Below are 27,532 nucleotides of genomic sequence, written 5' to 3' on the forward strand. Positions count from 1 at the left end.
ATATCCCAATATCCCTGGGAATCTTTCAGAACCCAGTCCTTAGAATCTGGCTCCCCCAAATAGTCCTATGGAACAAAAAAAAGACACCTCATGTGGTTCCAGAGCCTCATCACCCTCAAATCTACCCTGGTTCTCTTGGGTTTGCAAACAGAGGCTGCCAAAGTCCTGTACTCAGGGTCCCAGGCTCTCCTCTAGATCACCCAGAATTCTCCCTGGGAGGTGCACTCTTCTCCTTTAAGGGCAAATCCCTCTCTCATCCGCAACTCCCCAGCCTGGCTGGCACACACACACGGTGTGCTTACACCAATAAGCTGTGACCGGTTGTCTGACCATGGCCATGCCCAGCCCAAGTTGCAGGCCATGCACTCCCTCCTGGCACACAGGGCAGGTGCAGGAGGCCCCTAGGAGCACTATTCAAGCAGCTCATGGTCTGAGAAGGAAACACCCCCAGGAAGTGTTGGGTGGGCACAACCTACCATGGTCCTTCACCAGGGCCTCCATCTCCTCCTGGACGCCCTTGTGCCATTCAGTGATGTCCACGTGCAGAGAGTAGTCACAGCAGGACTTGCTGTCAGCCCATTCCCGCCACTGGTCAAAGGCAGCCAGCAGGCTCGTCCCAGGCTCAGGAACCACGTGGTCAACTAGAAAGGAACAAAAGTGTCGTCATCACCAATAGGAGCTTCCAGGTGTACAAGCCAGAAGCTGTTTCCCCATTTCGACCCTGAACAAGGGCTCAAAATTAAGATGGAACTCTACCACCAGGTTCTAAGAATCCACTTAACCAGCAGACTACCCAAAAAGGAGAAAGCAGAAACTTGGCATGGCATGACTGCTCCAGTGAAACCACGCATGACCTGCCCAGATCTGATTTCCCGGCGCAAAACCCATGAAAGCACAGACCTCAGGCACATTTCACGGACAATGAGTCCTTTTGGACAATGGCAGTGTCAAATGGAGAGCCGGAGCCACCGAGCCCTTTTCTGTATTGATAGCTATTTCGGGGACGCCCTCCACCAGACGACAGGGAACTTGAAGATGCTGGACCAGAGCCATGCAGACGGGGCCTTTTAAAAGGTCCCCGGCAACCGCTTCTCCGTCTTTCAGCTAAGATCAAATGTAAAGGTTCCCCAGCATATCCACTACCTCATCACCACTCAGATTTCTGCGGCATAATACCACTTTGTAATTCAAGGGCGATCGTTCATGCTAAGAGTTCAAAGCATTTTAAAACTGCAATTATTGTTATATTATTATTGAAATAGGCTGATAGGGACTACAGAGGACTAGTCAGGCTTACGTGGCTTTGTTTCCTGGCTCCACTCCCCACCAGCAAGGTGAGCTACTTCATCTCCACTACCCTAAGTTTCTGGATTGGTTTAAAATAGAGATATGGGCACTTCCCTGGTAGTCCAGTAGTTAAGACTTTGCCTTCCAATGAAGAGGGCACAGGTTTGATCCCTGGTTGGGGAGCTAAGATCCCACATGCCTCGGGGCCAAAAAAATGAAATATAAAACAGAAACAATATTGTAACAAATTCAATAAAGACTTTAAAAAGTGGTCCACATCAAGAAAAATATTTTTTAAAAAAACAGGGATATTACGTACCACACACATTGGTTATGAGGATTCAATGACACAGCATATCTATCAACATTATGTGATTTAGTCACTAAATTATGTCCAATTCTTTCCAACCCCATGAACCGTAACCCACCAGGCTCTTTGCCCATGGGATTTTCCAGGCAAGAATATTGGATTGTGTTGCCATTTCCTTCTCCAGGAGATCTTCTCCACCCAGGGATTGAACCTGGGTCTCCTGCATCACAGGCAGATTCTTTACCAACTGAGCCACCAGGGAAGTCCAACCTTATGTCCCTCCCCAATTTAAATCCTCCAATGGTTTCCCCTTACTCTTCAGATTAAAAAAAATTTTTTAATATTTATTTGTCTATTTATTTGGCTGTACCAGGTTTTAGTACAGCAGCAGGATCTTCACTGAAGCAGGCAGGATCTTTAGTTGAGGCATGTGAACTCTTAGTAGCAGCATGGGGGATCTAGTTCCCTAATCAGAGATCAAACCCAGGTCCCCTGCCCTGGGAGTGCAGAGTCTTACCCACTGGACCTCCCCGATGGCTCAGTGGTAAAGAATCCACCTGCAATGAGGAGTGTGGGTTTGATCCCTGGGTGGGGAAGATCCACTAGAGGGAGAAATGGCAACCCCCTCCAAGTATTCCTCCCTCGAAAATCCCATGGACAGAGCGGCCTGATGTGCTACAGTCCATGGGGTTGCAGAGATTCTGACACAACTGAGCACACCCCAGGGAAGTCCCCAGATAAAAGTTAAAGTTCCCAACAAGATCCCTGCCTACCTCTAGAAATCATCCTGGACCATTTACCCCTTGCACTCTGCTCACCAGCTGCTCAGTGGCTGCCTCTGAGTTGCTATAATATTATCAGCCTGCTCCCCTCTGCCACAGGGCCTTTGCATGGGCTGTGGTCTCTCTTAGGTCTTGAAGAGTTCTCGCCCAATTGCCATGATTATTATTACTCATCTTCTGCCCAAAGACACTCAAATACAAACCAAAGTGACGTGTCCAAGGTCAATTTAAACTTATGCAACCAAGAGGACAAAACCCAAGACTCTTGATGCCTAAAGCAATGAATCATTCTTCTATATATTAGATTTTCTACAGCCAGGTAAGCAGTTCTCAGCTAAGAAAATGCCAGCGCAGGCAACACTAATGAGGTTGAGTTTCTGAACTGGATCAAATCTCACAGACACTGCTGAACTGCAATCAATTGAGCTTGGCTTTATATACCTGGAAAATATGAACATCAAAGCTGAATCTTCTTCTGACAAAATTTACTTTTTATAAGTAGCAGCATATGTAATTAATAGGTAAATATATAGCTGGTATATAACATATAATGTTACCTAATGAAAGCAATGAGGATGTATACTTTTTTTGGCATATAATTGCCTTACAATGTTGTGTTAGTTTTTTCTGCAGGGTACACTTCTAATACAAGTCTGTTCCATCTGCTAACATAGAAACTCTGACAAAGTGATTCCAATTTTTCTTTCTAAATTAGTTCCCCGTGCCCTCAGCAAAAAAAAAAAAAAAGAACTAAAATTTGATTTAGTAGCAATCATAGTTTTGGTAGAATCTTCCCTAGTCACACCCTTTGCTTCATCACTTGCCCTCCTCCAAAGCCTCCAGTAGCTGCTCATCATCTGTAGAGCAAAACTCTAACTCCTCTTTTTGTTTCTGAAAATCAGCCCCCACTTATCTCTCCAACGTAATCTCTGCTACCTACCCACTGCTTACCACCTTCAGGCCACCCTGGCCGGCCATGTTTCATTCTTTGACCTGCCAACTCCCCCACCCTCAGACCTTTGCAGGGGAAGTGCCCTCTCTTTGCAAATCCATTCACCTTGCTCTTTCCTTGGGCATCTCGGCTTTTTTTCCCCTTCTGATTGGGTCAAATGTCAGCACCCCAGGGTCACTTTCCCATTTGCAGCAGTTTCTGCATCAGGTTTCCCTACTTTATGGCCTGCGTAGAGGACTGGAGGGCTACCGTCCATGGGGTCACAAAGAATCAGACACGACTGAGCACACTTTCTCTCTGACTCTAGCCTCCACTCCACCCCACCCCGCCTCCTCCATGGGATGTAAAGTCTCCCAGAGCAGGGTGTGGATGCACTGAAACAGGAAGTGCTCAATATGTGTTTTCAACAAATGAATGAATGCTCCCTTCCAGCTCATACATAACCCTGCAAGATAGGTCAGGCTCAGAAGGGCATGCCCTCCTGGGAACACAACCAGATTTTCCTGTTCAACCCCAAGCATATGTCAGATCATCGGGCGCAAGGCTCCTCAAACTTCAGAGAAAATTATCTTGAGAGCTAATTAAAACTCAGTTTCCTGGACATCACTCCCAGACTTTCAGAGTCTGTAGCCTGGGCGGGCACCTGAGAATCCACACTTTTAATAAGTTCTCGGGAGCTGAGAATTCTTCCTGGGACTACCCTGAGTATAACTTGCTGTTATTGTTGTTTAGTCGCTCAGTCGTGTCCGACTCTTTGTGACCCCATGGAAGGTAGCCCACCAGGCTCCTCTGTCCGTGGGATTTCCCAGGCAAGAATACTGGAATGGGTTGCCATTTCCTTCTCCAGGGGATCTTTCTGACCCAGGGGTCGAACCCTGTCTCCTTCACTAGCAGGAGGATTCTTTACCACCGAGCTGCCAGGGAAGCTGAGTGCAAACCTTTTCCCACTGACTCCCCTCGCCAAGGTCATTCACTTGTGCCTTTACCATCAGGGTCCTGTTTTCTACACAACAGCTCTATCACGTACCAAAAATATCCGGTTCCCTCCCTCTCCAAAAACAGCTCTTGGAGTTATGAACCCTTGAAAACTCAGGACACAGGCAAAGCTGAGGACTTTGGGGAATAAACACATTTCCTGCCAGAATGAACGACACTCAGAAACGTGTCCACGAAATGACTCCACATGTTTTCCCACAGTTCTCTTTCCACAGAAGCTCTCCTGGGAAGAGCTGCTCCAGAGAACAGGGCAGAGTGTCACAGTCATTTCCGGAGGGAGCAGAGATGCCCCTCCGAGGAGGACAGAGCCTGGAAACGACTTGCATGGAACCCACAGGCCTTTTCCCTGGTGATTGTCCTAAGCCATCTGTCCCTGGGAGGGCCTGGCTTCTGTCTTAGAGGGACATCTCATCAACCCAGTCTGGCAGCAGGCAGAGAAAAGAAGATGGCCTTTGAGGTCAGTGAGCTCCAAGTTCTGATGCTAACTCCCACAGCATCACCCTCCTGCTGTGTATATTCCTTGGAACCACCATCCCTTCACATATGAAACATGGGCGTCAAGCATCCATGCATGCAGGGCTTTGAGTTCAAGAAAGCATGTGAAAGCTTCCCTAGAGGCTCAGTGGCAAAGAATCCACCTGCCAATGCAAGAGACCCAAGTTCGATCGCTGGTCTCGGAAGATCCCCATATTGCGGAGCAACTACGCTCAGTTCACCACAACTATTGAGCCTGGGCTCTAGAGCCCCAGAGCTGCGACACTGAAGCCCAGGTGCCCTAGAGCGTGTGCTCCACAACAAGAAAAGCCACCACAATCAGAAGCCCACACACGGTTACTAGAGAGTATCCCCTGCTCGCTGCAACTAGAGAAAAACCCATGCAGCAATGAAGACCCAGCACAGCTAAAAATAAACAAACAAATAAAATTAATTTTTACAAAAAGAAAGCACATGAAAGCACCTGGCAAAACGTCTGGCACACACTGAGTTTTCATACCCTCAGGAGGAGCATCAGAAACACCGCTGTGGTTTCAGTGGGAGGCCTGGGAATCTGCTTTACAAGGGAGCCAAAACATGCCCCAAGACAGTGGCCTGAATTGAGGTGTTCCAACCAGTGTCTGGAAGCGCTTGCACCTAGAGGACACCAGCAATTTCCCAAGGACTTTTATTATTTCTCTTAAAACTGTCAAAGGATGTTACTTTTTTTAACAGTTTTATTGTGATATAATCCACATACCAGCCAATTTACACATTTATTCCACATACCAGCCAATTTACACATTTAAACTGTACAGTTCAATGGTTTTTAGTCTCGTCAGAGTTCTGCAGCCATCACCACAATCTAATTGTAGAACATCATCCACAAAAAAGAAACCCCATACTCATCAGCAGCCCCTCCCCAACGCCCCCATCTCTGCAACTCCCAGCCCTAAGCGACCACTAATTTGCTTTCTGTCTCTATGGATCTGCCTATTCTGGATATTTCATATAAAAAAAGAATCATACAGCACGTGGTCTTTTGTGTCTGGCTTCCTGCAATTAGCATGGTGTTCTCATGGTTCATCCATTATAGTGTGTATCAGCACTTCATTGCTTTTTACTGCCTTGAGTGGTTTTGGTATCCTATTGTTATATGTTATGGATATCAGCAAAGTGTTAACGCCATGTAAATACATTGCTGCTCCTGGAAAATTCAAATCTAGGGCCTCTTTGGAGTTTGCAGTATTTAAAAGACCCTATTTAATGTCCATGGGGCTACAAAGAGTTGGACAGGACTTAGCAACTAAACAACAACAATGATGTTTGTGGCTGACTAGATGGCCCAGCAGGTAAAGAATCTACCTGCAGTGCAGGAGACACAGGAGCTACAGGTTCAATCCCTGGGTCAGGAAGATCCCCTGGAGGAAATGGCAACCCACTCCAGTATTCTTGCCTGGAGAATCCCATGGACAGAGGAGCCTGGCGGGCTACAGTTCATAGGGTCACAAAGAGTCGGACACGACTGAGTGACTAAGCACAGCATCATGATAATTAAAGATTCACATGTAGTTGTTAAGAAATGATACAGAGAGAACCTCAGACCCTCCACCCAGTCTGATACCCCCTCCACAAGGGTAATATCTTGCTAAAGTGCATACAACATCACACCTGGGAAGTAGTCAGCCCTGACATAATCTAAGGCCCCAGATTTTTAAAAAGCCAGCGGTTAGTGTTTCTAATCAGTTCTTCCTATTTAGAACATAGAGAAATGCCAGAAAAGTCACCCCCGCAGTCCTTGTCCTGGAATTGAGGGGGCTGAATAGGAACCATATTCCAAGCCTGCTGGGAGGATAAGCAGATGGAGCAGGAGGAAGATGGGTGTGGGGATTCAGTCCTGCCAGGTCCCACCAAGGCTCTTCCCCTGCCTCTCTGGAGCCTCAAACACAGACCCCTGTAGCGGCAGGTCTAGAATCTCCTGTAGTCAGTACACACACTGCCCATGCTCCCTGGGGCCTTTACCCTATCAAAATTGCCCCTCTCCAGCCCCCCATTCCAGAATCAGCACTGGGCCTCCTTCTCCAGGCCTTGCGCTTAGCTGTGTGCGCATTGGCCTCTCCCGTTTCCATCTGAGATAAATTAATGGACCTGAATTAAAAGCAAACCACCAGGGAGATGACAGCACAACCACCGCTGGCTTATCTCTGGAGTTGCCGGGCCAGCGTCTCCTCAGCCAAAGGCTAGGTGACCTATTCAGCAGAGTGTGGCTTTTGTTGCTGGAGAGATAACAGCCTTTGGGGAGTCCGGGCTGGCAGTTAGGATAACATGGTTTTTGTCCTCAAAAGAGGCAGAAAGGGAAGAGAAAGCACCTGCACCGGGGAATTAGGAGATGCTGGGGAGGAGAGGCGAGGTCAGATGACCGCGTTCCTAGCCTGTTCTGCTATCTCTTCATCACGTGACTGTGGATGAGATGGTCAGCCTCTGGGGACTTGACATTCCTCATCTGTAAAATGGGACTGATACTAGTACCTCACCCACAGGTTTCAGTGAGGTGAAAATGAGTCAATACAGAAACTACTCTGAAGAGTGCCTGCTATACAACCATGCTCAAAAAGACCAGCAGGGAAGACAGAGTTATTAATACAATACTTCATAAGGAAAACTCCCTCGTAAATCCCTTTATGAAATATTAAAATGCCTCTAAACCACATGCTTCCAGGGCTAACTTCTCGCCTTGTGCAAATATACTGCTTCTCCTGCCATGCAAGGAAGCATTTTCCTAAAAGCTAGAACTATCTAGAACAATCGCAGGCATACCAACTGCTCGAACTTTGAGGCACCAGGGTCATCCTCTTATTGCTCTCTTTCCCAAGCTTCCTTTAACATTATCTTGCTTTTAAAACTAAGCGAGTATTCCCCAGTGGCTCAGTGGGTAAAGAATCTGCCTGCAATGCAGGAGACACAGAAGATGAGGGTTTGATCCCTGGGTCGGAAGAATCCCCTGGAGGAGGAAATGGCAACTCACTCCAGCATTCTTGCCTAGGAGATCCCACGGATAGAGGAGCCGGGCAGGTGCATGGGGTCTCAGAGTCGGACATGACTAACCAACTGGGCATACATGTTCATATCAACCATGCTGAGCCATAAGAAACTATTCAGTGTCCAGTGGTCACTGCTAGAATCATTAAGCTAGAGATCTGGTGGGAATAAAGGCCACAGCAGGAGTCAGTAAAATGCATTTATAAAACAAACAAACAGCCTCTTCATTGAGCTGATGAGTAGCCAGCTATGGAGCAAACAAACTCCGCTCCTAAAATACTATTATTTGGGGAAAAAAATACTAAGTTGGCCAAAAGCTTTGTTCCAGTTTTTCCACAGATGTATGGAAAAACTCAAACGAACTTTTGGGCCAACCCAATATACGAAAAGGTACACATAAGAATGACACTCTCCATCCTCAGGTTGCTGCTCACTTCCTGCCCTGCCTTCCCTGCCATGTTCTGGAAAGGAGTGAATGCTGTCAACACCCCATGTTTCCGACCCCCTTCACTCTCGGCCCACTGCACCCTTGCCTCCCCTCTGCCTGAACTGACCCCGGGTTCATCCCAGCACTGCCCATACTGTCTTGGTGTGACTTCCCCAAACACCAATACCCCATCTCCCAGACAGAGCAGTCTCCTGTGTCTTGACTCATCCTTGGCCTCAGACTCCGTACTCACTGGGGGATGAATCTGGGGACCTGTGCCCTATTCAGTCTCAGGCAAATCCCTATGCCAAGCAGCTGGAAGCAGGTGGGACCCCAAGGCTACAGCACCTATCAGGGGTGGACCCTGCTGCCCATAGGCATCTGTGCATCCAGAAGCTGCAGGTGGGCACCTGGAGCTCCCCATACCTGCAGCCCGTAGCCTCTGCCCCCTAGACTTCCCTTCCCGTGGCCTGGACCTGCTGGAAGGAGGTTGCTCATTCCTTCCAGGCTGCTAGAAGGCAACCTGGAGAGCCCAGGAATCAGAACTAGAGACAGAGGATGGGAAAGGAAAGGTGGGGAGCAGGGCAGAGAGAGGACCCAGATTCCAAATCCAGTATTAGTTCTGATTCTAACAATGATCTTGGAAAGGCCTCTTGGCTTTTCAATCCATTTTCACAATTTAGCACAAGGCATAACCAAAGCTCCCCACTTTACAAAAACATATCTACTCCTACCTACAGAAACTTTTAAAAATAGGAATAGGACCATCAAATCATTTTATAAAGTCATGCCAATGTTTGTTTCACAGCAACAATATCACCCTCGCCTTGGTACAGCTCTATAGCAAGTAGTCCACAAAGTGCTATGGTGTGCCTTATCAGGTGATGCTCAAATCAGGCAGACAGGGCAGTTTCACAGTGCTCATCACATCACAGACAAGGAAACTGGAGGCTACGGGACTCGCCTGCAGTTCTGCAGACACTGTCTCAGAGCTCAACTCCCAACCTGCCTTGTTCGACAGCCACAACAAACCACCACCTTCTTGGCATATCTATCAATAACACACACCTCAACTTTTCAAACCTAAACACCCTTCCATCATCGAAAACATACGCAGGTTCACTAAAGCAGGCAGCAAATGAACTTAACCCGGTGGACAGAGGGGATACCAACCTGAGTCACTGGAATTCAATCTGGGACACCAGGTAAGACCTTGTCAACACGTCAGCACCTCGTAAAACCTTTCTCTCTGAGGCTCGGGTATAGTTTGCACACGGCCTCCTTGCATTCATGATCAAAGGCAGAGTTAACGCAATCTTTGTGTGGCAATGAAGGGCCATTTATAATGTGTAAATCCTTGAAGAGGATTTACACACCAAATGATGCACAGAAATCCTCTCTTTGACTCATCAAAAGCAGCCATGGAGAGTCTGAGAGCCCATGTGTAGGCAACATGGGGTCAACTTTCCAGGAAGGGGCCCATCAGAGGCAACTGGTCAGCATGGAGAGGGAAGGAAACCACCTGCTTCACCAGAAAGAGCTTCAAAACCAGCCTCCATGGATTTAAGAGTTTGCTCTCTGCTCACGTGAGGTAGATGTGCATAGTAGCGCCTTCAGGAAAAGCATCATCAAGCCGTGGATGGTGCCAGCAGATCCCGAGCCACCAAGAGGGCTTAAGGGACTTCACAGTTTGTGCACAATGACGGCACTAACTGCCCACAAGTTGTTTCTTGTTTGTTTGTCTTTCACAAATTGTTTATTGACACAAGCAGTCCAGCAGACTCCACTTGAAAGAGACCATTAGTGGCTACAATCGGGCTCAGATCCAGAGACCCTTGGAAATGGTTCTAGCTTTTTACTGATGAGGAATCTGAGTCCCAGGAAGTTTCAAGAGTCACTAGAGACACACAACGAGATGTAGTAATACCAGAACTAATCCCAGGTCTGAATCCAAAATCTGTACTGTTTCCTTTACTTTTCTTATTAACAGGAGAAAATATTACCTATAATCCCACCATCTTAATCATAAATATTCATCTTTTTTCTAGATCATCTTCCAGTTTCTAGATCATCTTCCAGATCTGGCATGTATATATTGTTCCTTTTTTGTTTTTTCCTCTTTCTTTCTTATCTTTTAAATTATGAAATTATGCAACACTTTTACAGGACACTTGGAAAATACAGAACAAAACTACATACAGTTCCACTCTATATTACAATTATTTTTTAAGTAGATGAATTAAGATTTTTTATTGGAGTTTCAATATCAAACTCTCAAAAATTAATAGAATGACTATACGGAAAAGTAGAAGGATACAGTAGACCTAAAAAGCACTATGAACAAATTCAACGTAATTAATATTTATACAATTTTCATGTGTATCTGTTTTACGTGGGTATAATCACAGGGCACATTCACTTATCTGTGGCTTTTTTCTTAATACCACGTTGTCTTAGAGTCTTCACAATTCCATTTTTTATGAGAATTATTCTTTGAAGAATCTATTACGACTTTCTTCACCATTCCCCTGTGTTGAACCGAAAGACTGTTTCCACTTTTCCTCTATTATACATAACGTTCCTATGGACATGTTCATGCAAATAACTCCCCCTTCCTTTTTTTTTTTCAGCCACTCCGCATAGCCTGTGGGATCTTGGTTCCCCTAGAAGGAATAGAACTCAGACACCAGCAGTAAAAGCCCTAAGTTCAACCACTGGACAGCCAGGGAATTCCCATTTTCCCCTTACTTTAAATGGTTTTCTCTGGAGAGGGTTCTAGCATCGAGTGAGCTTACTGGGTGAGTTACAGTTCTTAATACAGATGAACACGTAGCATTCCAGAGCATCATCACTTCATACTGCCTCTAGCCAAGCATCAGGATGTCAACCCAGCCAGCGCTGCTATTTTCACTTTATTTGCCTGCTATTTAAGGGAATAAAAACAAAGCTCTTTTCACTATTCTAAGCCGTCTCTGTTTTAGATCAATGGCCACCTTCCAAGACCCAAGTAGGGGACGAAGCAATACATAAGCAAGCAGATCAACCAGCTGGACAAAGAGGTTACTGACAATTTAACCAGAATATGATGAAATGGTGACAGCCGCCATCTTAGTTCTCCAGTCCCCTCATACCTTCTCTTAGCTTTGTCCATCTGAGTCATAAGCTGATCCCCTCAAGGCCGCCTTGTGAGGCCAACAAGCCAAGGCAGCAGCCCAGGCACCTGGGCCCCAAGTGCACAGAGCACAGCTGTGCTTTCTCTCAGCTCCATGAACGCTTACAGACAGATAAGGCACTGAATAGGAAGTGCCCGCTGCAAAGCAGCATGATGAAACCACGGCCCGGGGGGAGCAGGCAAGGGAAGCCAGAGGTGAGCATTCCAGCCAGACTCGTTAGAAAACAAAGCCTCCAACTCCAGGTCCATGCAGAATTTCTCCAAGAGATGTTGAAATCATTGACTTAACTGTGGAGAGGGCCCTGTTTCCTGTAATTAGACAGGCACGCTGAGTCTCTGTCTGGAGAAAAGCCAACTTTACGGCCCCTCGCACCCATGCATCGGTGGTGGGAGAAACACAGAGTGTGCCTCAGGCTCATGTTTGGATCCTGGAATTCCTCTAAGCCATCTGAAGTCCTGAGGATCCTCACGTACAGGGACTGCACAGGCCTGCGAGCTGGCTGACTCTCAAATGCCCTGATCAGACAACGGGCCTTCAACTCCACCCACCAAATATGCTCGTGTTTGTGAACGTTAGAGTAGGGACTCACCGGTACTCCAGTGGTTGGGAGTCTGCCTGTCAGTGCAGGGGACATGGGTTCGATCCCTGGTTCGGGAAGATCCCACACCACAACTACTGAGCCTGTGCTCGAGAGCCCATGCTCCACAACAAAAAAAGCCAGGTGATGAGAAGCCCACGCACTGCAACTAGAGAAATTCCAACAAAAATTAATTTTACACCCAAAAATTAATTTTATATTAAAAATTAATTTAAAATATTTTTTTTTAAGTTAGAGCAACAGTTGGCAGCCTGAGCTGGCACCCAGCTCTGCCATCCACTAGCTGTACAACTCGGAATCCTTCACCTTCTCTAGGCCTCAGTGTTCCTATCTGTTAAATGGGGGTAACAGCATCCCCTTGCAGGGTTGTTAGGAACTAGTGTTTATAAAGGGCTTATCCCAGTGTCTGGCAGAATAGGTCTTACACAACCATTTGGAAAATAAATTGAAAGTAAAATAGGAATGTCTTGAGCCTATAAGACTGCTTGACCTAATTCCTGGCATGAAGTCAGTCTTTTCCACGTGCTCAATTGAGCTTTGACATAGAATGTGAAGGGGTCGGGGCTTGGGCACTGTGGGGGCACACAACCCTCCAGCGCTGCTGTGGGCTGGGTGGCAGGGCTCAGGGCGGGGGTGCGGGGGGTGGTTACGGGCTCAGGTGGAGGACCCATGAGGGGTAACAATGTAGGAAGGGAGCAGATAAAGACATTATTGAGAAAAGGCCAGAGGCTCCCAGTGCCAGGAGAGAGGCCTAGGACTTTGAGGTATTCATCCAGCCAAACAGTCTTCAGCATAAAACTGAGTAAGACAAAAACAACCAAAACAAATCTGTCCTGTTTACACAGCAAGTAGGCACGGGTCATAAAATAAAAGACAGTGAATGCTAAAGCAGGAAGGCTTATAGAGACCCTCTGTCAACAGGCATAAATATAGACTTTTCACCACCCCGCCACCCACCCCCCCACCCCCCCCACCCCCCTACCCCCCCCTCCGACCAGGGAACCACCCTCCCCACCCTCTTTCTGACCCCAGGACACCATGATGGAAACAATCTTCCTGTCCAGTGAATGTCTTAAGCCTGAAGAAATGCATCTATTTGGATTGTGAAGAATTGGCCAAGCAGAGCAGAGAACACAAACTAATCATCCTGAAGAAAGTCCACGTAATTCCAATCACAAGCAAAGAAACCTGATCTTACCCTGGAAACATCACTGCAGTGTGAATCTCCGGCAGGCTTTCAGAATATTGAGACTGTTTATATTTTCAAACCCTCCCCCGCCCCCGCCCGCACACCAGGGATACGGTAACTCCAGGCTGCGATGGATGACCTGGTTTTCCCCTTTCGCTCTCCAGGCAGGGAGGAGAAGGAGGTGAGTTTCCTAAATGCTGGAAGCACTGGCAGCCCCAGGATCTGCAGATTTCCTGAGCAGACCCTCCCCTTCCATCAGCATCCTTTACCAGACACAAGGCCCCAGCTACCAGGATGACAACCAGAAGGTATGTGTGTGCATGAGTGTGTGTACATTTGCGTATGCATGTGCATGTGTGTGCACACACATGTGTGTGCCTGCTTGTGTATGTGTGTGTGTGCACCTATGCATGTGTGCCTGCCTCTCTGTGTGTGTGTGCACATATGTGTGTGTGCCTACAGGCCTGGGATGGAGGCAGAAGGGTAGAAGGCAAGCTCCCTACTCTACTTCCTGTAGCCTCCAGGCTGCTTTAAGAAAATGGAAGAGATTTCCCAGTTGTTGCTTTTTTTTTACTTTTAATTGGAGGATAATTGCTTTACAATGTTGTGTTGGTTTCTGCCATACATCAAAGTGAATCAGCCATTAAGTATAGGTATGTCCACTTCCTCTTGAACCTACCTCCCACCACCATCCCCCACCCCTCTAGGTCATCACAGAGCATGAGGTTAAGTTCCCTGTGTTATACAGCAGCTTCCCACTAGCTAGCTATTTTACATAGAGCAGTGTATATATTTCAGTGCTTCTCTCTCAATTCATCCCACCCTCTCCATCCTCTGCTGTATCCAAAAGTCTGTTCTCTACATCTGCGTTCTCTATTCTTGCCCTGCAAAGAGACTTCCCAGTTTTCACCACAAAGTCTGCCATAAATAAATTCCAGACTACAAACAAATGATGAAAAGCACGCAGGAAACTAATGAGGGACGGGGACCCTAGGGGCTGGGGGAGAGACAACTGAAAGGGACCCCGTGTGGGGCTGGGTCAGACTCAGCTCTCAGGAGCTCCACCACAAAGAGGGGGTAGCCACTGGCCATGTCGGGCCAAGATGAGGTGGCGGGGGAAACATGTGAGTAATGACACTTCCTCTGTTTGTCTCAGCCTTTGGTTGCCTGGGACTACGCAACCACAGATTCGGGACCGGCCTGCCAAAAATAAGAGATTACAGGGCTGTGCGGAACATCACGAAAAAATAAAAGTCACACCACAAGGCTTTCACGTGCAAAGATTGCATCTGTCTGTTTTCCTTCCTGCTGGATCCTTGTGGGGAAGGGAACCTGACCAGAAACTCAAGGATTTACAGCTTCCTAATGAAACACACAGACCGACATACGTAATGTGAAGAGCTATATGGAAACGCTCCGGCCCAAGGTCACTGTCAATAACAGGAAAGGATAGCAAGCCCCTTCATCAAACAGGGTCACATTTACACTCCTATCAAAGGAGATAATCAAACACACCCTAGGATCTAGTGACAGTCATCTTTCTCTGAAAATACAGGCCACAGTAGAGTGAGGGTCACACCTACTGTAATTCAGGACGTCACATGTGGATACCCACCAAATAACATAAGGACGAGAGCACCTAGTTCAAACAAGAACTGTTGTAAACACAGGGCTGTAATTAGCAACCGAACAATTCCTCCCTTGTACAAAGCTCGTACAAAGAAGGGCACGGCCACCCACTCCAGTGTTCTTGCCCGGAGAATCCCATGGACAGAGGAGCCTAGTGAGCTACAGTCCATGGGGTCGCAGAGGGTCAGACACTACTGAGCGGCTAACACACTTGTACAAAGCTGCTGTGACCGGCTCACTGTGTATAATAAAGAAAACAGTGGCAACCAGGCTGGAGTTCAACCCAGAAACAAAAGCACAGGGGATCCGTTCTCTACTCTGTTTATTCCAACACTGCACAATTCTCTCTGCATCCCCTCCAAATAAAGGCGGCCAGGGAAGGAAGAGTTGGTGATGTCATGTGCTGACTGGGATCTATCTAGAGCCAGCATAATTGACGGGTGTTTTCCTCCTAGGAATCTGGACGGGATTCAAAAACATAGCATAACATCTCTGCAGCCGGAACCACAGCCCTTGTACCATGATGTGCTGCCCGTCTCGGGCTGAGGGCTGGCAATTCAATGGGTCTTTTTTCTTCTTGTTGATTAAGAAGACTGACTAGCAGCCAGTGTATCTGGACAACAAGATCTAAGCTGGATAAGGGACCAAGCTGTTCAGGGAGCTTCCACGATACTTTATAACTGTGTGGATGGTAGAGAGTTTAGGCACTACAGAAACACCCCTGCATGACTATACATAAATTTAAGCATTTCCTCACATTCTATTTTCTTCCTTCCCAAGAATGACAAGGGTAAGAGATAGCAACCAGATGAAAATGATAACTTCAAGGGAATTTGCTTCTTATAAAATTCCTTTAAGTGTGAAAGCGCTTACATGCCAAAAAATTGAAGGAAAAATTTTATTATTCCATCATTCAAAGAAAATCACTATTAATATGCTGATGTATGCCTATGCAATCTTTTTTCCTACCCACTATACATACATATATATTCTTTATGAAAATAGTATAATTTTATGGTTTAAATTACACTTCAATAAAGGTTTTCTCTAAAAAAAAGGTAAAATCAAATTGGACATGTGATCAAGCCCTGGTTTTTTCCATCAATACACTGTGAACATATTCATATTAATAAATATTTTCTATAATGTTTTCTATGACTCCATACCATTTTGTTCTAGAAGTAGTCATAATTTACTTAATCAATCACTTGTTTTGGCCACTTAGGTTGTTTCCAACTTTTTCTCACAATTGGAGTGAACATCCTTACGATTAAATGTCTGCAGATTATCCTGGATCAAAGGGTATGAATATTTTTTCTTCATAAACTTTTTCTTTAATTTATTTTTTAATTGAGCATAACTGTTTTATAACAATGTGAATCAGCTATATACATACAATTATTCCCTCCCTCTTGAGCCTCTTTCCCACCCACCCCCGGCCCTCCCATCTAGGTCATCACAGATCACCAAGCTGAGTTCCCTGTGCTGTACAGCAACTTCTCATTAGCTATTTACTTTATGCATGGTAGTGTATATGTGTCGATGCTACTACAGTTTTAAAGTTCCTGTTAACTAGTGTCTTACTGCCCCCCACAAAGGGCATCCCAATGTAAACACCTATCAGCAGTCTATGAGGCCCATTTCACAGAAACACTGGGGGAAACATCTGAAAATTTAGTAGACAAAAACTTAGCTCATTGCTAAGTTAACCTGTATTTCTTTCATTATTCATACAGATGAATATTTCTGCTTAAGTTTAATAGTAGACTTATTTTTCTTTTGTGAATACCTTGTTCATACCCTTTACCTTCACTATTAAAGCATCTTTCATTACAATGTTATGATTTCATATTTTAAATATCAACTCTATGTCGTATATTGCAAATAAAATTTCCTACTTCTTGTTTTTCTTTTAATCATTTTACTATGACGGTACTCCCGTGTCACCATCTTTTCTGATTTCTACCTTTGATGAAACATCTTCTACGACCCTTTGATTATATTTTTTTCCTGGTTCTCTTTTGACTTTGTTGTTGAAATTTAACTTTAACTCATTTGGAAGATATTTTGGCATATGATTTGAGGTAAGGAGTTTACTTTTCTTTGTTTTTCAAATAGTTGACTATCTCAGCATAATACTGTAACTATGTTATGATTTCACTATGAGTTAGAAGTGTTATTTTTTTCATACATCAAATACTTAAATACAGTTGGCACTTACAGATTTTCTATTTTTTCCTACTGATGTATGTGTCTCTTCTGGAGCTAGTACCATGCCACCTAAATAATTATATTTTTAAAATATCTAGTGGTCTCATCCTTTTCATCATTATGCTTTTTACAAATTTCTCTTAGTTTTTATTATCTATTGATTCTTCCACCAGAACTTCAGAGTCTGTCAGGTGTCCAAAAAAAGAAAAAGAAACAACACTTTTTAAAGTTTTGGTTGGAATCACATTGAATTTATAATTAATCTCTAAATAATCTGCTTCTTCAGAGTATTAGGTCTTTCTATTCATTAACATAGCACTTTTTAAATTGATTAAAGTCTTTTCTTGGGTCCAAAACATACAAATGTATTCTCGTAATTCTTGGTTACTTTATATTTTGTGTTGCTATTGTGAATGGGATTTTTAAATTATATTTTCCAATTGGTTCTTTCTGGCATATGGCAAAGCTATTCATTTTTAATAATATATTTCTATACTCAGTCATTTATTAATAAACCTTTTTCTTAGAGCCAATTATCTTCAGTTAATTCCTTTGAGTATTTAAGGTAAACCACCTAACAAATATCAATCATTTGGTTTTTGCTTTCCAACAGTGTTACTTCTTATTTTTCCTGTCACATTACATTGACTAAGACTTCCAGGACAATGTTAAATAACAGTGATAAATACTGGCATTCTGGCCCCTTACTCATCAGGGTAATATATATATATACCCAGCAAAACTGATATACTTGTAAATTCTAAAGCATTCCACACTATTATTTACCAAACTCCACATGCCTCAATCCACTTACCCATGTCTCTCTTTTAATTGGACACCTACTCCTCATGCCCACCCCACAATCAGACTCCAGGACAGAATCCTGGCCAGCCTTCAGAGCCTTCATCCAAGTCTTGGACCTATCTGGGAAAGCCTTTCCATAACCATCTCTGGCCCATTTTAAAGATTTCTTCTTCTCTGTTGCCCCTGAACCTTCGTCTAAAAATAATCACATTTTGGGAATTCCCCGGAAGTCCAGTGGTTAAGACTCCACACTTTCATTGCTGAGGTCACAGATTCAATCCCTGGTTAGAGAGTTAAGATCCCATAAGCCATGCAGTACAGCCAAAAAAAAAAATTTTTTATTGTAAAAATTAAAATGATCACACTTTATTGTAATCCTTTCTTTGTGGGTATCCCCAGTAAGCAGCAATAGAACAGAATAAAGCCCATATCTGTGGTCCTAATGGATACACCAGGACCTACCAAGTAGCCTAATAAAGACCATGAATGTGTGAATGACTTGATGGATGAATGAACAGGGTTTCATAGTGGAGGAAACCACAGAGGTTATACAGATTAATACTGAAATGGCACTGGGAAGGACCACATCCTTCCGGGCTATCTCTCCCCACCCACATCAATGCAGCCCCAGCCACCCAGCACCGTCCTCAGTTCACAGGTTTATGAGGTGTTTATCACTATGACATCAGAAGCATCCAGAAAGCGATGATGGACTCATCTGAGATCCAGTGCGTGCACTGAAACCATGTCTCGCACCTGATGACCGCAGCAACAAGCCAAGCAGGACAGGAGCTGGCCAGAGATCCAGAGGACCAGGGTCTGAGTTGTCATTCAGCCTCATATTAGTTGGGTGGATTTGGGCAAGTCACTTAACCTCTCTATTCTGCAGTTTCCTCAGAAGTGGGGGTTATTTCCCACCCTATTGATCAAACCAGTCAATCCTAAAGGAAATCAGTCCTGAATAATCATTGGAAGGACTGATGCTGAAGCTGAAGCTCCAATAATTTGGCCATCTGATGTGAAGAGCTGACTCATTAGAAAAGATCTTGATGCTGGGAAAGATAGAAGGCAGAAGGGGACAACAGAGGATAAGATAGTTGGATGTCATCATCGACTCAATGGACGTAAGTTTGAGCAAACTCCAGGAGATAGTGAAGGACAGGGAAGTCTGGCATGCTGCAGTCCGTGGGATTGCAAAGAGTCAGGCATGAATTAGTGACTGAACAGCAACAATTGATCTTACAGAGGTAGAAAGCAACCCTGAGTAAAGACTGTGAGCAACAGATACAGGATGTGATTAGTTTTATTATGCTGGCCTATGGAAAGGGGAGATGTCCATCTGAGGCAGACACAGACTAGCCTGGGAGATCTCTGGTCCTCAGCAGAGACTGCCCTGGCCTGACAGTCTACAGAAGGTGTTAGAGAGAAGGACACTGGAGCAAAGAGGCTACAAGGCCTCAGCCAAGTTACCTCCTTGGCACAAGACCTCTTACCTGCCCACCCCACCACAAAGCAGAATAAACACTGTGAAATCATTCAGTCGTGTCGGACTCTTTGCAACCCAGGGACTGCAGCCCACCAGGATCCTCTGTCCAAGGGATTTTCCAGGCAAGGATACTGGAGTGGTTTGCTATTTCCTTCTCCAGGGGATCTTCCCGACCCAGTGATCGAACCTGGGTCTTCTGTACTGCAGTGAGATTCTTCACTGACTGAGCTACCAGGAAGTCCAAGCAGAATAAAGGGTACTCATAAAAGACAGCAAAACAGGACCCACTCTGGGACCCATGGTGATGGTGACACAGCAGTGCATCTGGAAGGGCAGAGAGGGGTCTGAAAGGAAAGAAAGCGGCCATTCCAGCCAGCCAAGGACAGTGAACCCCAGAGTGAGGATTTCTGGGACTGTCAGGGGTGAGGACAGAGAGCCCTGTTTTTCTGCATGCATGCTTGCTTAGTTGCTCAGTCATGTTCGACTCTTTGCGACCTCATGAAGTGCAGCCCACCAGGCTCTTCGGTACATGAGATTCTCCAGGCAAGAATACTGGAGTGGGTTGCCATGGGCTCCTCCAGGAGATCTTCCCGACCCAGGTATCCAATCCACGTCTCCTGCTGAGCCATCAGGGAAGCCTGTTTGTCTGAGACATCCCTAATTTCAATTATTCTTTCTTATCTCTAGGAACATCCTTATACTTTTCACATCTGATGTCCCCATGCAGAGTTAGGAAAACATACTCAAAACCAAGTTCTCACATCGTGGGTCAAGAAAAGTGTGACTAAAGGCCCATGAACAAGTGGACTGGCTTTATAATAAAGCTTAGAGTCAAAACCACAATGAAATACCACCTCACACCCCTAGAGATGGCTGTAATCCTAAAAATAAAGCAATAGGTGTTGGTGAAGATATGGAGAAATTGGGGTCCTTGAATGCTGTTGGTCAAAATGCAAAATGTCACTTTGGGAAAACAGTTTGACAGTTTCTCAAAAAGTTAAAGACAGAATTACCAAGTGACCCAGCAATTCTGCTCCTGAATATAAACCCAAGGGAAAGGAAAATGTATGTCCACATAAAAACCTGCTTACAAGCGACAGTATTCATTCAGAAAAGGCAAAAAGTGGAAACAGCCTTAAATCCAACTAATCAATGGATAAGCAAAATGTAGTATATTCTATGACATATTATTTGTCCATAAGAAGGAATAAGGTACTAATACATTTGACAACATGCATCAGTCTTGAAGACATCATGCTAAGGGAAAGAAGCCAGATGCAAAAGACCATACATTGTGTGATTCCATTTCTATGAAATGTCCAGAGTAGGCAAATCAGCAGAGAACTTTCTGTTTTAGTTTTTGCCATGGTCTGGGAAATTACAAGTAACTGCTAATTGATATGGAGCTTCTTTGGGGAATAGTAAAAATGTTCTAAGGGGTTCCCTGGTGGCTCAGTAGTAAAGAATCTGCTTGTGACACAGGAGACTCAGGTTCAATCCCTGGGTCAGGGAGATCCTCTGGAGAAGGAAATAGCAACCCGCTCCAGTATTCTTGCCTGGGAAATCCCATTGACAGAGGAGCCCGGTGGGTTACAATCTATGGGGTCACAAAGAGTCAGACATGACTGAGCGACTAAAGAACAACAATAAAGAATGTTTTGAAATTAGACAGGAGTGAAGTTTGCACAATTCTGTAAATACCCTAAAAAAAAATTGTACACTTTAAAAGAGTGAATTTTATGGTAAATAAATTTTATATATTTTTAATTTTTAAAGAGCCAATATAGTGTGTGTAAGCCAATACATTTATTCATACATAAATAAGGACAGAATAAGTGAATGAAGCCTAAACTGATGAGACTTCAGTTACTGAACATCTCCTCTTGATGCAATTCCTAAGAAGAAACAAGAATAGACTGCCTTTTTGCAAATTGCCCTAAAGACAAAGAGAATGAGGAAAAGACAGGGCCAACCCAATCCACGAGAAGGGAAGGTAATCAGGAAAATAACATTTTTTGGCAGAATCATGGATGGAAAAGCTATCAGCTGCTAGAGGACATCTTCAATTGGCAAGGAGACAGCGGAAAGAGAGGATTTATGTCAGAAAGGCAGAAATGTCTCATAGCATGTGACTTCTGGATCCCCTGACTCTATCAGAACAAAAGCCTGTCCGCACAAGCCGAAGGACCCAGAAAATACAGATGAGAGAGAGCCTTCCATCTCCTGGCGTGGATGGCAGGGGGTGGCAGACCTCGCCAAAAAACAGAACTGAATGCTTTCAGGAAGGAAAGAAATTTGGGTGACGGTAAAGAGGTACCTCTGTAATGCCCAAGGAAATGACATGTCAGAGTTACACTGTCCATTTTAATTGAGTCTCAGTGAAAGAAGAGTAAGAGGAGAGGTGTATAATGAAATAAGAAATGACTGCTAAAGCCAATTGCCACCAGGAAGCAAAGTTAGCCCTTCAAACATCTCAGGATCCAGGTGTCATGACAAAGGGTTTCGACTGGACTTTCCTGGTGGCCCAGTGACTAAGACTCTAGGCTTCCATTACAGGGGGCCTAGGTTCAATCCCTGGTCAGGATACTAGATCTTACATGCATCAACAAAGATCCTGCATGTTACAGCAAAGACCCAGTGCAGCCAAATAAATGTTCTTAAAATAAAAAAAGTTTTGACTCTCGGGAGCAAAACTGGGCTGCAGGGACATCCTTGGTGGTCCAATGGTTAAGACTCTGAGTTCTCAACGCAGAGGGCATGGCACGTGTTCGATCCCTGGTCAGGAAACGAGATCACGCACACTGCAATTAAAGATCCCACGTGCATCAAGTCAGATACGGCATAGCCAAAATACAATTAAATTTTAAAAAACTGGATTGCAGGGCCTACTTCCCTCCTATAGAACCTACCCAAGCCGTGTCACACCCGCCATCTCACAAAATCCTTACAGCAACCCTATTAGGCAAGACAGGCTGATCCCGGCCCTTTTGACAACTGACAAAACCAAGACAGAAACGTGGGGCAACTTGCCTGAGCTAATAAGCAGAGGGTCAAGACCCGAATTAAGGTCTCTTGATTCCTGGCTCTGTGAAGACGTGTCATCAAGAAGTTGAGGCCTCAAATTCTTTCCATTAGACCTCATGCTTCTCTTTAGAGGATCTCCATAAGGGAAAAATAATGCAGAGAGCAGCAACCCCAACTCTGAGAAACTGTTTGATCTTCCCTGTTCCTGCTCCTCCTCAAAAAATGCCATGTGCCCGAGGTGTTCCCCAGCCAAACTTGTGAAGGGCTGAGCCTTATGACCCTTGCAAGTGGGGGCCGAGCCAAAGTGATTCAGAGAAATGGGGAGAGATGGGGCCCAGGCAAGGGCGAGGAGACCTTTGAAGCGGCTTGCATGCCGCCATCTGGCTGTGCACAGAGAAGGGTTCCTGGGCTCCAGAAGAGGGATTAAGTTCAGTTGATGAATACACAGCATGAGTCACTCCTCCTGGTTGCTCTCCAAATCCCTCCTGGGACGCAGGGGGACATCTAAGGCATCCATCCTGTGCTTCTGTTGGGAGACCAGAGATGCTCGGCACACCACCATCTCAGTGAGCATCTTCCCCTGCTGGACACAGCCTCCTGCTCAGTGACAGACGGTCATTAGCTGATCACTAGTTCCCCTTCATATCACAGAAAAATGACTTCTACATAAAAGCTGGGTCGAAGGATCTTTCTGTTTCTTGGGGACCGGGCAGCCCAACGCCCCATCACAAACTGCAGGTGCGCACTACATCCAGGATGTTTGTGCAGCATCCTGGGCACAGAGCAGCATTGATGAGCACACTCTTTGTTTGGGGGAGGGGCTAGATTTTTGGTTTGTTTTCATTTGTTGGTTTAGCCATGCAGTGTAGCTTGCAGGATCTTAGTTTACTGCCTAGGAATTGAACCCACACCCTCCACAATGAAAGCACAGAGTACTAACCACTGGGAGCTTCCCAGGTGCCACTAGTGGTAAAGAACCCACCTGCCGATGCCGGAGACATAACAGATGCAGGTTCAATCCCTGAGCTGGGAAGATCCCCTGGAGGAGGGTATGGCAACCCACTCCAGTATTCTTGCCTTGAGAATCCCGTGGACAGAGGAGCCTGACTGGCAGGCTACAGTCCATGGGGTCAAAAAAGAGTCAGACACAACTGAAGTGACATGCACTAACCACTGGACCTCCAGAGAATTCCCGTGAGCACGCTCTTTGACTGTTCAAAAGCAAGCAGTGCTCTTTATTCTGTGGCCCAAGAGTGCCAAGAGCCCAGCCCTAATACGTGCAAGCTCCGTGGCTTTAGGCAAGTCACCTGGCTTCTCTGGACTTCCCATCCTTCATTGATAGCATGAGGATGTATATGTGCATGCTCAGTCGTGTCCGATTCTCTGTGACCCCATGGGCTGTAGCCCACCAGGCTCCTCTGTCCACGGGATTTCCCAGGCAGGAATACTGGAGTGGGTGGCCACTTCCTCCTCCAGGGGATCTTCCTCACCCAGGGATCGAAACGGCGTCTCCTGCATGTCCTGCATGGCATTCGAAATCCTTACCACTGAGCCAGGCGGGAAGCCTCACAGCATGAAGACAAGCCCAGCCATCTCCAGGGTCGATATAAGGGTTAGAAATGCTGTGTACCGTCTACGGCCATACCACCCTGAACGCGCCCGACCTCGTCTGATCTCGGAAGCTAAGCAGGGTTGGGCTTGGTTAGGACTTGGATGGGAGACCCCCTGGGAATACCAGGTGCTGTAGGCTTAATAAAAAAAAAAAAAGAAAGAAAGAAATGCTATGTACAGGGTTCGCACTGGGGCACAGACTCCAATAAACAGTATCCCTTTTCTGTTCCTTCCAAATCATCTCACCTTCTACTGTATCTTATGCTAAGGATGGAACTATATAGCTCCCTGCAACCTCCTTGTAGATTGGTGCCTGGGTCCAGAGAGCAGCCAGTGGGTCATTCCCCTTCGGAGGCATTCAGAGGACAAGAGAACTCCATGCAAGCCCCTAGGAGGAAGAGTGACGCATATTGGGGTATGGGTGTACCTGGGCAGTCTGCTTTACACCGTTGTCCTGCATAACAATTGTTGCTGTTCTGTCGCTCAATCATGTCCGACTCTTTGTGATCTCATGGACTGTAGCTCACCAGGCATAACAATTAATAGCAGCCTTTTCACTCTCAAATGCACGTATCTAATTTGGACAATAACTTAAATGTCCATTCTACACACAGGGCTGAAGCCCCCATCTAATTATGTTAAAAGACACTAAAACACATCACCAATTCTGAGCCTGTTGTTGGGATACTCTGTAGGGCTTATATTTAACTCTGAAGCAAAAATTACACTGTCTCCAAAATACAAAGTCCACACCCCTTCACAGGGCTCAGTGAAATGAAGTGAAGTGAAAGTCACTCAGTTATGTCCGACTCTTTGCAACCCCATGGACCATAGCCCACCAGGCTCTCAGTTCACGGGATTTTCCAGGCAAGAATACTGGAGCGGGTTGCCATTCCCTTCTCCAGGGGATATTCCTGACCAAGGGATCGAATCTGGGTCTCCTGCACTGCAGGCATATTCTTTACTGACTGAGCCACCGGGAAGCCACCGGGGAAGCCTCGAGGGAACCGGGCTCAGAGCAACCCCCAAATTATCTGCCAGTCCCTCAGGACATAGTTTTCTAACTAAACTCTTTTTTTGATTTAACTAGGGATCTGTTCTGCCATTTCTTCCTACCTCCATGATTTGTGGAGCTAATGAGCAAAAGCAAAAAATAAATAAACGATAATAATAAAGATTCCCAGCTGAATGAAAGAAGCAGAGTGAATGTCAAAGGAAAAGCGTTGTCTGCCTGGACAGACAACATGGATGGGCCTAGAGATTATTATACTAAGTGGAGTAAGCCAGATAGAGAAAGACAAAGATCATACGATTTCACTTATATGTGGAATCTTTTTTTAAAAAAAGATACAAATGAATTAATCTCTAAAACAGACATAGATCCACAGACATGGAAAACCAATTCGTGGTTACCAAAGGGGAAAGCGTGGGTAGAGATAAATTAGGAGGTTCGGTTAATATATACACACTGCTGCTGCTGCTGCTGCTAAGGCGCTTCAGTCGTGTCCGACTCTGTGCGACCCCATAGATGGCAGCTTACCAGGCTCCCTCGTCCCTGGAATTCTCCAGGCAAGAACACTGGAGTGGGTTGCCATTTCCTTCTCCAATGCATGAAAGTGAAAAGTGAAAGTGAAATCGCTCAGTCGAGTCCGACTCTTAGCGACCCCATGGACTGAAGCCTACCGGGCTTCTCCATCCATGGGATTTTCCAGGCAAGAGTATTGGAGTGGGGTGCCATTGCCTTCTCCGATATACACACTGAGATATATAAAATGGGGCTTTCCCAGTGGCTCAGTGGGTAGAGAATTTGCCTGCCAATGCATTAGACGCAGGAGACAAGGGTTCGATCCCTGGGTTGGGAAGATCCCCTAGGGAAGGAAATGGCAACCCACTCCAGTATTCCTGCCTGGGAAATCCCATGGATAGAGCAGCCTGGTGGGCCACAGTTGGGCACAACTGAATCGACTGAGCATGAAAGCACATATATCAAATAGATAAACCAACAAGGACCTATTGTATACTACAAGGAATGATACTCAATATTTTATAGTGGCCTATAAGGGAAAGAAATCTGAAAAAAGAATGTGTGTGTGTGTGTTTATAGCTGAGTCACTGTGCTGTACGCTTGAAACTAACAGGTTCGTAAATCAAGTATATTTCAATAAAATACATTAAAAAAAACACACATTTTGTGTTTCTTAAATACATTTTAATACATTAAAAAAAAAAATACCAGGCACCATCCGTCAGGGCCCAACACTGTCACCTCTGAGAGGTCTGACACAGTCCTTTCATTTGATCCCACACAAGAAGAATGGGTTCCAGGCCAGTCTGCCAGAGAGGAGCAAGCTCTGAGTCCCACAGGACTCTTATGCCACGCGTCTCTGAGTGTGAGGCCCTCTAAGGCTAAAAGCTCCTTTGCCAAAACAGCCCCTGGAGAAGAATTTGTCACCAGCACTGCCAGAGGACTGACCCGAGGCCATGCACTGGAAGCTCGGCAAGCCTCGAGGCTGTGGGAAGGGTGATGCTTGTGCAAGGGAATGCAGACCTCCTTGCACGAATCCACCACAAAAAACGAGGGGCCCAGGCACTCAACAGCACGATAACAACCCATTATAAAACTGGCCCCATTTGAATTCCTTTTTTGGCTAAAAAGTCAAATCTAGCAAGAGTTATTCACTGGATGAGCCACTTGTTGATGACATTGCTTTGCATCTGTGGGGTCAAATGAATTGTCAAGAAAATTAAGCCCCAAATTCTTTCAGCAATTATTCAGAGGGCAAAAAAAAAGAAGAAAGTGGAAAAAAATTTTTTTGTATAAGAAATCATTTTAAAGGGCTTTTTGTAGATGATGGTTTCTCCTGCTGTGTTGGAAATATGAATTCCATTAACATGGAGTGAAGATTAAGCTTGAATTTCTTTCTGATCCCCCCGAGTGGCAGGAAAGGGAAATAACCCATCTGGAATCAGCTGGTACATGACTGAATCCTTGGATCAAGAGAGATGAACAGTAGTAGAGAGACTGTTGTTCAATAGTTAAGTCGTGTCTGACTCTTTTCGACCCCATGGACTGCAGCACACCATGCTCCCCTGTCCTTCACTATCTCCCAGAGTTTGCTCAAACTCATGTCCTTTCAATCAGTGATGCCATCCAACCATCTCCTCCTGCCCCATGTCGTCCCCTTCTCCTCCTGACCTCAATCTTTCCCAGCATCAGGGTCTTTTCCATTGAGTCAGCTCTTCACATCAGGTGGCCAAAGTACTGGAGCTTCAGTTTCAACATCAGTCCTTCCAATGAATACTCAGGATTGACTTCCTTTAGGATTGACTGATTTGATATCCTTGCTGTCCAAGGGACTCTCAAGAGTCTTCTTTAGCACCACAGTTTGAAGCATCAATTCTTTGGCGCTCAGCTTTCTTTATGGTCCAACTCTCACATCCATACATGACTACTAGAAAAACCATAGCTTTGACCTTATGGAGCTTTGTTGGCAAAGTAATGTCTCTGCTTTTTAAAATTCTGTCTAGTTTTGTCATAGC

The 27,532-nt window shown here is 45.4% G+C and overlaps 1 protein-coding gene and 1 non-coding gene across 3 annotated transcripts in view; one reads left to right on the plus strand and one right to left on the minus strand.

Moving 5' to 3' along the window:
- The window catches only part of LOC120860294 (dihydropyrimidinase-related protein 2), a 121,092-nt gene that overhangs the window by 35,109 nt on the left and 58,451 nt on the right, over nt 1-27,532 (minus strand). For both annotated transcript variants that reach the window (XM_040236067.1, XM_040236068.1), the window contains exon 4: nt 477-641. In XM_040236067.1, coding sequence (XP_040092001.1) covers nt 477-641 — 165 coding nt within the window. The remainder of the gene's footprint in view (nt 1-476; nt 642-27,532) is intronic.
- LOC120860363 lies at nt 24,013-24,131 on the plus strand. Its single transcript, XR_005720309.1, has one exon. It is a non-coding gene; the product is annotated as a 5S ribosomal RNA (ribosomal RNA).

This window comes from Oryx dammah, unplaced genomic scaffold (genome assembly GCF_014754425.2).
Source record: "Oryx dammah isolate SB20612 unplaced genomic scaffold, SCBI_Odam_1.1 HiC_scaffold_11056, whole genome shotgun sequence".
Taxonomy (NCBI): Eukaryota; Metazoa; Chordata; class Mammalia; order Artiodactyla; family Bovidae; genus Oryx; species Oryx dammah.